Source organism: Gopherus evgoodei, chromosome 1 (assembly GCF_007399415.2).
Source record: "Gopherus evgoodei ecotype Sinaloan lineage chromosome 1, rGopEvg1_v1.p, whole genome shotgun sequence".
Taxonomy (NCBI): domain Eukaryota; kingdom Metazoa; phylum Chordata; order Testudines; family Testudinidae; genus Gopherus; species Gopherus evgoodei.
Genome location: NC_044322.1, coordinates 19,583,224 through 19,597,862, shown reverse-complemented (window position 1 = coordinate 19,597,862; position 14,639 = coordinate 19,583,224). Strand labels below are relative to the sequence as shown.

The 14,639-nt window shown below is 40.4% G+C and overlaps 1 protein-coding gene across 4 annotated transcripts in view; it reads left to right on the top strand.

Moving 5' to 3' along the window:
• GRM5 (glutamate metabotropic receptor 5) overlaps window positions 1-14,639 on the top strand; it is a 370,943-nt gene that overhangs the window by 282,705 nt on the left and 73,599 nt on the right. For all 4 annotated transcript variants that reach the window (XM_030559058.1, XM_030559048.1, XM_030559067.1 and 1 more), the window contains exon 4: window positions 12,946-13,181. In XM_030559058.1, coding sequence (XP_030414918.1) covers window positions 12,946-13,181 — 236 coding nt within the window. The remainder of the gene's footprint in view (window positions 1-12,945; window positions 13,182-14,639) is intronic.

Here is a 14,639-nt window from a genome sequence, read left to right as displayed (position 1 = left end):
AGAGTGAGATGGTGAACTGCTGGACGAATGAGGAGTACAAGAGTTATCAGACATCAGGAGGAAAGTCCTGTGGTGAGGATAAAGAATGTGTTGGGAGGAGGCCATGGGGAAGTAGGCCAGGGAGTTGTAGCCATCACACAGCTGTTACAAGAAACACTGTAGACAGCTGAGATCCACAGGCCCTGGGCTAGAACCCAGGGTAGAGGGTGGGCGCGGGTTCCCCCCAACTCCCTATCTGATACAGGAGGAGGTGACCTGGACTGTGGGTCCCACCAGAGTGGAAGGCCTCTTGCCTGTCCCCTGACCCACTAGGTGGATCAGCAGAGACTGCGGGGATTGTTCTCCTCCTTTTCCCCATGCTGGCCAGTGATGAGCTTAGCTGAGTGAACAGCAGCTTTGAGCCACTAGCAAAAGTGGCCAAACTGCTGTGAATCTCTGAGGTGAGCAAATCCACCAATAAGCGCAGGATCCACCAAAGCAGGGAAGGAACTTGGTCACAGTATTAAGATCCATATTTATCCAAAACTTTTGGGGAAAGAGTCTAGGTTAGAGATGGTAGATTTTTTTTTTAAATGACTTTTTCTAAAAAATATTTTAACAGAAAGATATTAGAGGTAGAACTAGTCAGGAAAAGCATTTTATTCCCATGGAAAAAAAATTCTATGAAGACAAAAACATTTTAACTTTAATTTAACATTTTCTTCAAATATTTTGGAGTTTTCATTGAACAAACATACAAAACATCCTGTGCATATATCAACTCCAGCATAGGCAGAGTAAAAATGAAGCATAGAGAATGATGCTATTCTGGATGGAAAGCTATTAGGTGCATATTACTAATAAAGTTGAGTATTTCAGAGTAGATGACAGACGTGAAAGACCAATACAGAGAACACTCATCGCCTGGAACTGTATTAATAGAGTATTCAAACTTCCCACCTCTTACAGTAGCAATCATAATACTTTTACTTACATTAAAAAAGTCAGTACAGCCAGCTTCTATACAGCACATTACAATGATAATCCTACTTGCCTACTCATATTTTAGGAAATCAACAAGTTTCGGTCATAAAGACCTAGACCGTTGTGAGTCAGTGTCCTGCAGGATTTATTGCTGCTGTTATGTTTATTTGTAAGTGCACTAAATGTGCAAGGCTTTCTAGTGACATTATTGGAGCGCTGCTGTGGAGTAATACTGTAGTGCTTTTTAATACAAGTAAATTAGGCAACCCTTTTCTCCCAATGTGAAACTCCCCTCTTTCATTTTTTTCTAAGGGTTATTTTAGACTAAACTCTCTATCATTCTGACTCAGCTCCTGAAAAAAAAAACCCGTGGCAATGTAATCATGCAAATAAGCAATAATGTCATATATGGAAAATTGTGGACCAATATCTGCTCTGGGGCTCTAGTAAAGTCCATGGTATTGTCTCAGATTTATATTTAGCACAATGCAGCAGAATGTGGCCATACACAAATTCACTGTTGCAGCATTTCACTATGGTCTGCCATATTTGCAAATAAACACATCTGTCAAAGATTGGAACATCCTTTTTGACATCTGTAAGATACTGTACATGCAAGGTGTACACTCTTGTATGTTGCCAAATAAAATTAGAAAATAGAGTGCACACATTCTTTGATCCTGATCATCTTTCTCATGTTTTTGTTTTACAAAATAAAGCTTTTAACTCTCTACCAAACTTTTCTTCAGGGTCAGTTTTTAAATGAAGATTGGCTAGCATATTCGTATTTTAGAAAAAAGATCCTTTTTCCTCAGAACACCCAGAACGATTATAGACTGGTAAAATATTTGCTGATAGAATCACCTGTATCACTAAACTAAATGTTGGTATTTGATGAATTTGCATACACATGATATTTGTATATATATTCATATATGTACTTTGTACTCACTCATATTTTTTAGTATGTAAAATATGTGTGTATAGCTATATGACTATCTACACACACACATAAGATGTATGTGTACAAATATATGTGTATGTGTAAATATAATACATTGAAGAAGAACTGAATGAATAACTGATTTTTTGGTTCAGGTGGCAAAAAAAAAGTTTCATTTTTTTTTTTCAGTTTTTCTCACCAAAATTAAAAAAAAGAAAAAATTTTCTGCTCTAATTAAATGGTTTATTCAACCCAAAATTATTTTTTTCAGGTTTTTTGTGTTCTTTTGAGTCATTTTCAAGTATTGTTCTTCCCCCTTTTTAAAAAGTTACATGAATTTAGAAACAAAGCACCACTTCAAAATGAAAAGTCAAAATGTTTCTTTTTGAAGTGTCTGAAAAAAGCCATTTTGACTTTAAAATAATCCATTTTTTTGCAGCCAAAACTATTCATGGAGTTCAGCCTGAATTCACTAGTCATGTTGGTGCTCCAAAATAATGCATTTTTCAGTGATTTTTTGTGAAATTTGTTCCCGGTTCTATATAGAACACTTTTTTTAGTGTTTCACTTTTGATAACCTGTTAAAGATCTGGTGGAATTTACTTTGTGATCGCTTGTTGTGAGTTTAGCTATAATTGACGCTACTGAGAGCAATGCCAATTTTTCCCTCCTCTTTCATGATATAATTGTTTATTATCTTGGGTTTGCAAGCATTTTAAAATATTTTTTTAAAAAAATCCATAAATGGTGACACAATCTTTCAAGATGCAGATGCTACCGTACATTACAATGTGATGGTTTAATAAGAAAGTTCCAGTCATTAGGCTGACAGCATGGAATAAAAAGACAAAATTTAAAAGAACCGGAGAAGTGGAAGAGATGAAAAATGATCCTGAAAACAGAACCCCCTTCTGTGTATGTGTGTCTAGTATACGAGTAGCAGCAACGTCTGCTCATTGCATAGTCATCTTTCTTTTACTGAAAGTCTTCGGTCATGACAAGATGATGAATAAGTTATATTACCACATACCTTGTAAAAATCTCCACTGTGAGCTTTTTACCACTGCTGCTGGGACTGTTTATTTTTCCAGGCAGCCAGGATTTCCTGATGTTCAACCCTAGTTATAACTCCTTGTGGTAAGAAAATTTGCATATGACATTTGATTTTTTTTTAAAATCACATTTCTTTGCACACACACATACACACACACCCCACATGCATACAAAGGAGTTAAGTAAAGGATCATACTTCAAGACATAAAGAACATTTATTGTTGTTCCACAGTCTTTCTGATGGGATTTCCTTCTGATCTCAACCTTCTCACCTCCTGGCAAAGAGGTGGGCATCTCTGCTTACTATGCCACTTTGATACGTGCTAACAGCCAGGTCTTCAGATTGGGGTGACTCCAGTGATTTACACCAGTTGGTGATCTGTCCCCAAACATTTAGGGACAAACCTTTTGAGGGTGGGTAGAGAGCCACAGAAAAAGGTGGTTTGAGGGGATGAGCTAGAGGAGGAGCGAGGCCAGAAGAAATGGAAGCACATCAGTTCTAGGGCTTCAGTAATGTCTTTGGCTGGAAGTTCAGAATCTTTCTTTCTCTCTTGCCCCCTCTTTTTCTCTCCAGTACACAACCAGGCTACTCAGGCTGAGGTCAAGAGTCATACATCCTTACATGAATGTAGACATACGCTATAAAACCAAGGCAGAAATGCATTTGGTACTGCCTATTCCAAGCTAAGTAGAGTGGTCATAAAATGGAGAACTTGCCCAAAGAGTTCAACTTTTATAGTCGGGGCCTGCATTGTTTTAAATGGAGAAACAAATAGAGCGATGCAGCCAAGTACTCCATGTGCTTTGCAGTGCACTGTGAGGGCAGGTGCTGGTTTGCATTGTAGGAAAAGGGGCAGAAATCACTAGTGCACATACTCTAATGCCTAAGGCAGTAGCCAAAGCTTTAGACACAAACAGGGAGAAATACAGTAGGGTGGCACTGGCAGAAAAAGAGATGAGAGGCTAAAGAGAAGTCAAATGCTCTACCAGAAAATACCAACACAAAACCTCTGAGAGAAGATGGGAGTGAAAGTACCCAGCATTCCACAAATGACAGGCATGGAGAGTGTAGTGCCAGCCAGGATAACAAAGAGTGGCTTGTGCATTTACTGAGGACATGCCTACTCTATCTGTGATATTTCTGGACCCAGCAGAGAAGGAGATAGACAGAGAGGGAGCTGATAGAAACACAGCAGTGTGCTGTGCTTACTTTATTCTGGCAGCAAACCTGAAACTAACATGAAAGTGAGATTTTTCACAGGGGAGGGGAGAGTGCTCAAACATTTAAAGGGATGGGACATCACATTCTTCTACCCTACTTTAAAACACTTCCCAAGCACATATTGTTTACATGGCTAACAATAAACACAATATGACGTAAGAGTTGCAGGTGGACTACTGCAGACTCTTCAACTGCAAGGGATTATTGTGCCCTGGAACAGCAATTTACTAGCTAAACAATTTATACGCTCAGGTGCACAACTGGTTTTCACACTGTCTTGGGATAATGTGGTGATGGTGGTGTGGCAGTGTCATTAGCAATATGAACAGTAGGTAGTAAGAAATCAGCTAGATTGGGTATGGAATCAGCTGGATCCAGTACCAGAGATTCTTCTACCAAATTGAAATTAGGAGTTGTAACAATAGCGATTCAACAGGAGGATCAGAAAGTCCTGCTGGAACATCTCTTGACTCTGGTACTTGTCAAGGCTGCAACTGCTCCATATATGATTTCCATAAAATGCTGTTGGATAATTTTACCATGAACCAAACCGATCCTGTTCATTTTACAAGTTCTCCAGGTACCCATTTCACTTCACAACTGTAGCTGCAAGCTCACACCAAGTTTCCAACTTGAAAAGAATATTGACAAGTCTCACACTGAACACATGAGGCAATATCAGGATGTAACAGGTCCCAACAGATATGTAAAGATGACTCCTGGGTACTAGCATGTGATATGTTCCTGTAGACCAGCAAGAAATTGTCCAGTTTCTGCTGATGTCTCAAAATAGACTTGTTAGCTTTTAAGGCATGCTCTAGCGTTTGTACAAAGTGTTCCTCTCGTCCATGTGTAGCAGGATGGTATGGAGCATAGTATATGTGCTGAATTCCATTTAAAAGGAGGAACCTCTGAAATTCTTCAGAACGGAATTGAGGTCCAATGTCACTCACCAACTGTAATGGTAAACCAAATTTGCTAAACAAGGTATGAAGATGCCCACGTGTCTTTGTAGATATAGCAAATGTCATTCTGAAAACTTCTGGCCATTTTCAATGGGCATTGACAGCAATCAAAAACATATAACCTTCTAATGGTCCACTAAAGTCCATGTGAATACCTTTCCAAGGAGTCTGAGGCCATGACCCAGGGTGTGGACAGGGTAGGCCAGGATCATACTGAATTTGCTGACATGTTGTACAGCACTTTGCCTTCCTCTCAATGTCTTTGTCAGTCCCCAGCTACAAGACATGACTCCAGGCCTATTGACTTCATCTGCACAGTGCCAAAATGACCTTCATGAAGAGCTTCCAAAACCTGAGATTGAAGTGATTTCTGAATGATCTCTCACATTTCCCATAAGACACAAGCATTATTCACAGATAATTCATGTTGACGTTACACGAATTGTGTAAACTGGGGATTCTTTTGATCCAACACTGTACCTTCTAGTGCCATTCCCCTCACAAGAGAAAGCACATCATCCTTAGTGGTTTCTTTGTTGATATCTGTACTAAGTGATGTCACCGGGTTGTCTTAACCGAAAGCTATGGTAACTAATCTCTGTTTTCCAGGCAATGTCAGGAAATCAATCAGTGGGGGCACAGCAGCTCCATCTGATAAATGATTGGTACACAGAAGAATGCTTCCACTCATAAATTCTTTTTTAATTGAGTACTAAACACACATCAGATTATAGCAAAAGTCTAGAACACAGCAAAATATAGTTACTCAAAGTCTGAGGTGGTATGGAGTGACAGCAGAAGGGCTCCGGTGACCAGCCTCTCTCCTAGTAGCTGGGGAGGTAGCAGTCAGACTCCAAGCTCATAGAAATCCAAACTTCTCTGAAGTATACACTCCCACTGAATTCTTTATAGGTTTATCCAGAAAAAAATACATCACTCATAATGGCCCCTAGTATGCTAACGATTTCCCTAGGAACAGCAAATAATAACTCATTATTCTAAATAATAAATCATTATCAGCAAAGCAACTTCAGCAAGAAACTTATAATTACATACACCCACTAAGAAACGTACAGAGACTCTAGGTCCGTTATCCACACTCCCTTCCATTCCCATAAATCTGTCATTTCACTGGATCTATCCTTGTTAGTAACATGGCAGCTGCAGCTGTTTTTGTCTGCCTAGGCAAAGCCAAATTCCTTTTCATTATTAGGTGTCCTTGCTTCCAGCTTATAGTGGCTGAGTATACAAGATGACTGCAAGTTATGTCAAGTCCAGGTTATGCTAAATCCAGTTCTCTCATAACAGTGCTGGATAACCTATCCATCAAAGGGGAGGGATAGCTCAGTGATTTGAGCATTGGCCTGCTAAATCCCAGGTTGTGAGTTCAATCCTTGAGGGGGCCATTTAGGGAACTAGGGTAAAAATCTGTCTGGGGATTGGTCCTGCTTTGAGTAGCGGGTTGGACTAGATGACCTTCTGAGGTCCCTTCCAACCCTCATCTTCTATGAGACAGAACGCTTTGTCTGAAGTTTCTTTGGGTTGACATGAGCTTTGGGCCAGGTAGATATGATAGCCCATCAGCATTGCCACACTGAGTCCTTTTATGGAATTGAATAGTTTAGGAATGAGCTGAAAGTAGCAATACCCATTGTTAAATACAAACAGCAGTTAACGATGGAATTCCATGTTTTGGTCCAAAAATTGAAAGTAACGGGTAATGATCCATCAGTAAGGTAAAATATCTACCATGCAGATTGGCATGGATATTCTGAATTCCAAAGATAATGCTGAGAGCTTTTCACTCTGTTTGTGCATCATTCTTCTTAGGAGTAGTGAGTATTTGTGATGCAAATGCAATTAGTTTCTCCATGCCATTAGGAAAAATGTGGGAAAGAACATCATCCACTATATAGGGTGAAGCATCACAAAGCAATTGCAATGGCAGCAAAGCATCAAAGTGCGTAAGAACTTTGGCTGATGTTAGCCATCTCTTAGCTTCCTTAAATGTATCTCTTTGCTTATAACAGTTCATGTCAAGATGCCAATACTGTCACCAGATTAGGTAGAAATTTACCATAGTAGTTAAGCAGACCTAAACTCTGTTCACTCCCTTCAGAATCTCATCCATGGCTTTCTGGAAAAGGATTGGTGCCAATGTGATACCGAAAGGCAACCTGTTGTAGCAAAATAAGCCTTTTTGTATGTTGATTGTGAGATGTTTGTGAGATGCCAGATCAATCTCCATTTGTAGGTATGCACTGAGAAAATCCAATTTACTGAAACACTGTCCTCCACTAAGAGTAGCAAACAAATCTTCAGTATGAGGTAATAGATATTGATCTGCACCAAAAAACTGGATTCAATGTCACTTTGAAATCTCCAAAAAATCGGACTGAACTAATGGCCTTGATCACTGGTACAATGGGTGAAGCCAGTAACAAGTCTCCAGTGTTCATTAAATGATCCAGATCAGCTTTCACTTGAGGCTTCAGAGCAGAGGCACAGCTCTGGGCTTGCAATACTTTGTCTGGCTGTCAGACTTGACAGAGATTTTCACTGACACAATGTTCAAGCTCTTTTTCAAAAACTTTGGAATACCTGTCCAGTGTTTCCTGAAGATTTTTAGGTGCTTTTGTAATTGCCTCATTATAAGTCCAGGTCACCTGGAGCTTCTCAAGCTAATATCTGCCCAGTAATGGTGGATGCTTTCCTTCAGTCACACACAAGGGTAAAACAACTGATTGTCCATCCAGCTGAACTTTCACCTGGAGTATTGCTTTGGGGACCAACTTTTCTCCAGTATAAGTCTTCAAAATCATGGATGTTTCTTCCAGAGGAACGTGTGACAAAGTCTGTTGATAGGTAGATGCAGAAACCAATGAGACGGCAGCTCCCGTATCAAGCTCCATTCTTGTAAGAACTCCTTCAATCAAAGGTGTAACCCAGATGCCATCTCTGAATCCAGCTTGCAAGAACACGTGTAGTGCTAAATCCTAGTCAATGTCACTAGAGCTGTCGTTTTCTTCCAGATTATGAATTCCCTCCTTCCGTCCTTTTTTAGGTTCAGTTATCATAGATGTTTTCTTGAATATATAGTTACTCTTTGTTGCTGATCGTTGAACTGTCCCACAGCTCATAGCAATGTGTCCCTTCTTGTGGCACTTTCTGCAAATAAACTGGCATGCCCAGCAGTCCTTTTTAGCATGCGTATTTTGTGCGCTACAGCCACATGGAAATTCCTTATGTGCCCATGGTCCTCTGTCTCAGTGATTCACGAGATGAACTTTTTGGTTCACACTAAATTCCAGAGAATACTTCTTTGTAGTCTCCATTGCAACTGTACTTCAACAGTCTTTTTGGATGTAAGCACTTACATAGTCAATAATGTCTTCTGGACCTGGTCATTGCATTATCTGGAGACTAACTGGTCACGTGGGGCAACACTCAGTGTTTGTCCAAACTGATGATGCTCTGACAACCTCCTGAGAACAACATCAAACTGTGCTATTGACTCTCCACTTCCGTGATGTTGTTGATGAAACTAATACGTTCTGCTATCACGTCCCTGAACTGCTGCAATAATTGTGGTGTACATGGCAGTGCCAGCACTGGAGATAATAGGTCACACAGAAGTCCATGTGTTCTCACCCATCACTATCAACAAGGATGAAACCTGTTGTCCATCTAGAAAGGTGTTGCAGGTTACAAATTGCTCGGAATGTTTGCGGTACACTGCCCGTGATTCACAATTGTCATCAAACTCACCAACATTGCCCACACCATTTCACTGCTCTCCTGTTGCCTCCTGGACATCTCCTGCCACAGGGAGACGGTTTTTATTTGTTACTGCACTATTTGTACCCCCTCTGCTGGCCATGTGCTTACATGGCAAAATGCAGAATTTTTCCTTTGGCTATACTTGGTCTCCATCACAGTTGCTAACTTTCAGACAGTAAATAAGCACCCTAACTTCCACAGTAAACCAAAAATCAAGCTAAACCCATTTCAAAACAAGTCAGTCCCTAAGAACCCCAACACTCTCTGTGACTAGAACCCCCCAACGTGCAGTCTGGGACTGTGGTGGGCCCTCTGTGCACTGCTGACTCCCTCTCCCGTGACCCCCCTGCTTGTCCCTTGCCCCCGCTTGCTCCCCTTTGCCCCTGCTTGCTGGGAGCCAATCAAATAAAAGAAGCAACAAGCTACAATAAGCAACGAGCTACAAGCCAAACAAGCACCAAGCCAAAAACGAGCCAACAAGCAACTCACAAGCCAATTAAGCCAAAAACAAGTTAAAATTCTGCATTTTTTCATGGTTTGGCATGTCTGGGCTCCCTCTGCTGGCTGTAGACCCTCAGTGCAGGCTGCAGGCTGTTTGCCTGGCTGCCTGCTTGCACATGGTCAACAAAGATGGCTGTTTACTTCTCCTTCACTGCTCTGTTTGAACGGTTCTAGCAGTATATGCAGAACTTGTATCCTTTGTTCTATCTTTATTTACCTACTTGCCCCATCTAGCTGGTTGGTTCCCACGGTCCCAGGAGCAAAACCAGCAGTCTGACACCCTGTGCCAATAAGTGAACTTTTTCCCCTTTTTCATAGTATTATTTACGTAGTTTTTCTTCTTCATGTTCAATCAGTGGGAACACTGGACACTCATGGGATATAAATTCCTTGTCGTCAAATGTTATATTTCTGGATCCAGTAGAGAAGGAGACAGACACAACATAGAGGGAGCTGATATAAACACAACTGTGCACTGTGACTGCCTTATTGCTCTGGCTACAAAACTGAAACAAAGACAAGGTTTTGCACTGGGAAATGGCGAGCGCTCCAACATTTAAAGGGACAGGACACTGTGTTTTCTATCTAAATTCTTACACTGTGGTACCCAAGTAGTCTTCAGATGGACTGATTTTATTCTCTAGGCTGAAGCTGCTCAAGACCATTTATCTGCTGAAAAGATGAACTCCCTGTTTCGTATCTTAGCACAACCATCATTTCATTAGTTACAGCATATGCACTTACCACTTTCTTTGTGCTGGATGCCTTCTTCCGGAGTCTTCTGTACCATTTCTGGGTCTTCATGGCCATTTGCTATATCATGCATAACACCCTTTAGAGTGCACCTGAGAGGTTGCTTTATTAGTACTTCTGCATGTCTTTGCATGCATATTTTCCTATCTCACTTTCCTCCCTTCATGCCTTTTAGACCTCCTCAGAACGTAAGGACGTTGCATGTAAAATTCTGTTGAAATATCTATATTTCATATGCAAAACCCCTAGTTCTCTGATGCACAAAGATGCTAAGAAGGGCTATTTCCAATGCTATTGAAACAAGGAGTCAGTTCATGTAAAACGAGGGAGGGGGAGCACGTGGCCTAGAATTCTCATTTCTAATATAGACTCATAGACTCATAGACTCTAGGACTGGAAGGGACCTCGAGAGGTCATCGAGTCCAGTCCCCTGCCCTCATGGCAGGACCAAATACTGTCTAGACCATCCCTGATAGACATTTATCTAACCTACTCTTAAATATCTCCAGCGATGGAGATTCCACAACTTCCCTAGGCAATCTATTCCAGTGTTTAACTACCCTGACAGTTAGGAACTTTTTCCTAATGTCCAACCTAAATCTCCCTTGCTGCAGTTTAAGCCCATTGCTTCTTGTTCTATCATTGGAGGCTAAGGTGAACAAGTTTTCTCCCTCCTCCTGACTTTAATCCCCCTCCTCAAAACTTTAATCATTAGCATCCCCGAAGTATTATATCATTGTTGCTTTAACAACTCATGACATTTACTATAGAAATAAGATCCTTTCTAAAGGTGTGGCCTTGGAGTTTTTTAAACAATCCTATACAATTCTATAGCATGGATATAATTCTGCTAAGATGATTGAAAAAAACTATAGAAGAGCTGCTATTTGTTGTTCAGTTATATAGGACTTTGCCACATGGGATGGAAACATTTAAAATCTTGCTGAACATGAGATGAACATTTTGAATATAGCAAATCTATTTAGATAATTTCTACATTTAACTGTCTAAAATGTGTTTTTATTGTAGCACCAAGACAGACCTGTAAATGATTCCAGCCCTTGGGCTAGTAAATATCCTTCTGGGGGAAACTAGACTTTTTGCCAGAATTGATTCCAATTAGCACATTCAAGAACATTGACTCCTGTTTCCATCCCTAATATTATCTTAGTCTTAGGATAAATTTCAAAGCAGTATGTTGCACATCTCTCTGTGATATCAACTAAAAATCATTGCTCACCTCTTTTCCTTCATAAATATGTCTTATTCTCTCTTGCAGTAAATAACTCATTTTACCCTTTAATGTTTATTTTGAATCTGAAGCACTTTCTTTCCTCCCAGTATATCCCCTTCATCAGACTATTAGACTATTCAGGAAGGCACAAGCTTTTTGTTCTGTGTTTGCAAGTACAGTGTTTATAGACCTTACAATCTATGGCCCCAATGCTGTATGTTATAGAGGACAGGTGGACTTCTGTGCCAGCACAAAGCCAATATCCCCAAACAAGCATCACCTCACTGAAGTGAACAGGGGTCATGCAGTTTCAACAGTCTTCCTGCATGTTACAAAATTCATGATCAGGTTCTAAATAGGGACAACAGCTGAATTCAGAATACAATGAGTGGAGGGGCTGATGGTAATAGGAAAGAAAGGTTGCTTCTGTTAGTTGCAGTATTTCCAATCCCCAGGATTAAAAAATCAAGAGATGGTCTTTTCTAAAAAAATCACAAGATGATCTTAAAAAAATCATGAGATTTTAAAAAATAAGTAATGTTGGCTTCTTTTTATTTTCCTTATAGTTTTGAACCTTCAGAGTGCACATTTCCAAGCTTTTCTCAGCAACTATGAGGGTCAGAAACTCTCTATTTTCCCCTATGAAAACCAAGATTCTCCCATAATCCCATGGCCTCAGAAGCTGGGGCTCTATGAACAATACCAAATATGGCAATCATGGTAAAACAGCAGGAGCTGGGAACACTATGCTTAAATATGTATCATTTGGAGATGGAGCCAGATGAAACTTTCAGAATTTTAATTTTTCTATGGAAAATTTTTGTCAAAATTTTGAATTTCTATGAAAGAAAAAAAACGCTTGTGCATGGAGAAATCCACTGGAATGTTCATGACTTTTTTCCTGTATTTCTACCAGCTCTGCTTGGAGTTCAGAGTCAGAGTTCTGAGGGGATTTTAAGTGAAATAAGTGGAGGAGAATCGCTAACAGACTGCTTGATGGCTATTATCATTTGGTAGTTTGCCATTGGCATCTCAGTTTACTGTGATGCTCTTTTAGCCATGATTCTAAAAGCCAGCTTCCTGTCTGGTTTTTGCAAAGCCATTACAGATTCTGTGGAACTTTCGTTAAGTTGTCCCCTGGCTAGAATATGCCCAAACAAGCACCAGCCCGCTGAAGTCACCAGGGCTCAGTGCAATGCAGAGGTGCACATGCACACAGTCAATTACAGGACTGGGGCAGTGGCTTATATTGCTGGTCTGGATTCCTTGGGATACAAGCTTAAGAATACACTATATAAATAAAAAATGCTGATTACACATGAATACTCAGTGTAAGAAAATAGAAGATGCTGAATGCTACTAATCGAAGTATTACTAATACTTCACTGAACTCCACGCTCCAGATCTCTGGTGTGAGTGTGCATCTATTTGCTTCTACTGCTATTTGCAAAGTAGCACTTCCCTTGTTCTTTAGAATGGCGCATGAAGCAGTATCTTCACAGTGTTTTCTCTCTTTTATTTCTCTCTGCAGTGATGGCTGGGCAGACAGGTACGATGTGACAGAAGGGTATCAGCGGGAAGCTGTTGGCGGAATAACAATCAAGCTTCAGTCTCCTGATGTGAAATGGTTTGATGACTATTACCTGCAGCTTCGGCCAGAAACCAATCTCCGAAATCCATGGTTTCAGGAATTCTGGCAGCACAGGTTCCAGTGCCAGCTGAAGGGGTATCCACAGGAGAATACTAAATACAACAAGACTTGCAACAGTAAGTAGTTGGATTTATTTATGTATTTGTACTTAAAATCACTAAGGTTAAAGCCTTGATTTAACTAGATAATACCATGCCAAGGCAGCAAGATTTGCAGGAATAGAAGTCAGAAAGTCTGGAATTTTAATCCCAGATCTGCCACTGAGCGGATGACTAGTCAAGAAGTTAAGAGTACTAGGCTGCTTATGAGACCCAAGTCCAACTCCCTGACCTGACACTGATTTCCTGTGCGACTTTACTGTTACTTAACAGTAAAAATTCTCAAAAGTATCTAAGCGATTTAGGAACCTGCATCCCATTTTCAAAACCAATTTAGGCACTTAAAAGCTGATTTGGAAATGTATTTAGGTGCCTGAAAATTCAGAGAAGCAGCTAGTGGGATTTTCAAAAGTGACTAGGCACCCAACTCCCATTGGTTTCACTGGGAGTTAAAAGCTTAGGTACTTTTGAAAACCTCACAAGGTGTCTATCTGCAGTGACCAAAATGCATTTAATTTAAGTCCCTTCATAATTAAGTCTAGTGGAAAGTCAATGGAATTTAGGCTCCTAAGTGCTTGTCACTTTTGAAAATGAAATTTAGGCTCCTCTTAATCTGTTTGCTATCAATCTGTGAGCAGAGAAAGAAGGACTAAATTTGTCAAATTGGTCTCCCTGAATACTTTCTCCAGCTCTGATGCTTTGTCCAATGCTACCACGTCAATGAACTCTGGAAAAGGAGCAGACTAGACTAGGCTATAATATCCTTAACTGCTTTATTGTTGGTTTTTTGCGTGTAATTAACATAGTTCCATCTGCTAAAGATTTAATGGTGACCACTATTCAGACGCCATTGATGTGTCCAGGTTGGTATCTATTTCAATATGCATTGTTTTGCAAATATGGAGTTTATGCTCAATTTTATTGGTCATCATGCTGCTTTAGTTTCCTAAGTTTTACTCTGATCTAACCATCTTGTGTTAAAACTCACAAGAGGGGAACACAAGGCTTGGCTAATAACTCTGATGTTCACCTTGCAGAGTTTCTTTGAATGTTGCCCTCAGGAGCAAGAAGTCTGGGGGCTGCAGAGGTTGGCCTCAAATCCTTGGGTTTTTCTCATGATAGCTTCCAGTCCCCAAAGTAGCAGTATGGCTTCCTCATGAAGTCAATGAGTGCTCAGCACCTCTATGAAAATCTATCCATTTATATAGGTGCTTACGTATGGATTTAGGTGTCTGCCTTTAAGCACCCAAATTTGAAAGTTTGGACTTAAACTTCTGTCCAGCTCAATTTCCTCATTTTTAAAACATACTAACTGCAATTCTATGGGTCCTTTGTCCAGCTGACTGAAAGAACAAGGGTGATAGCCCCTATAGGAGCTTCCTCTGCTATTGGTGACAGAGGGGGAGGACAGGGAAGGCTTACCTGAATCAAGCAGGGAGGAACAGGAAGTGGCCATACCAGGTTGGGGGGAGGGTA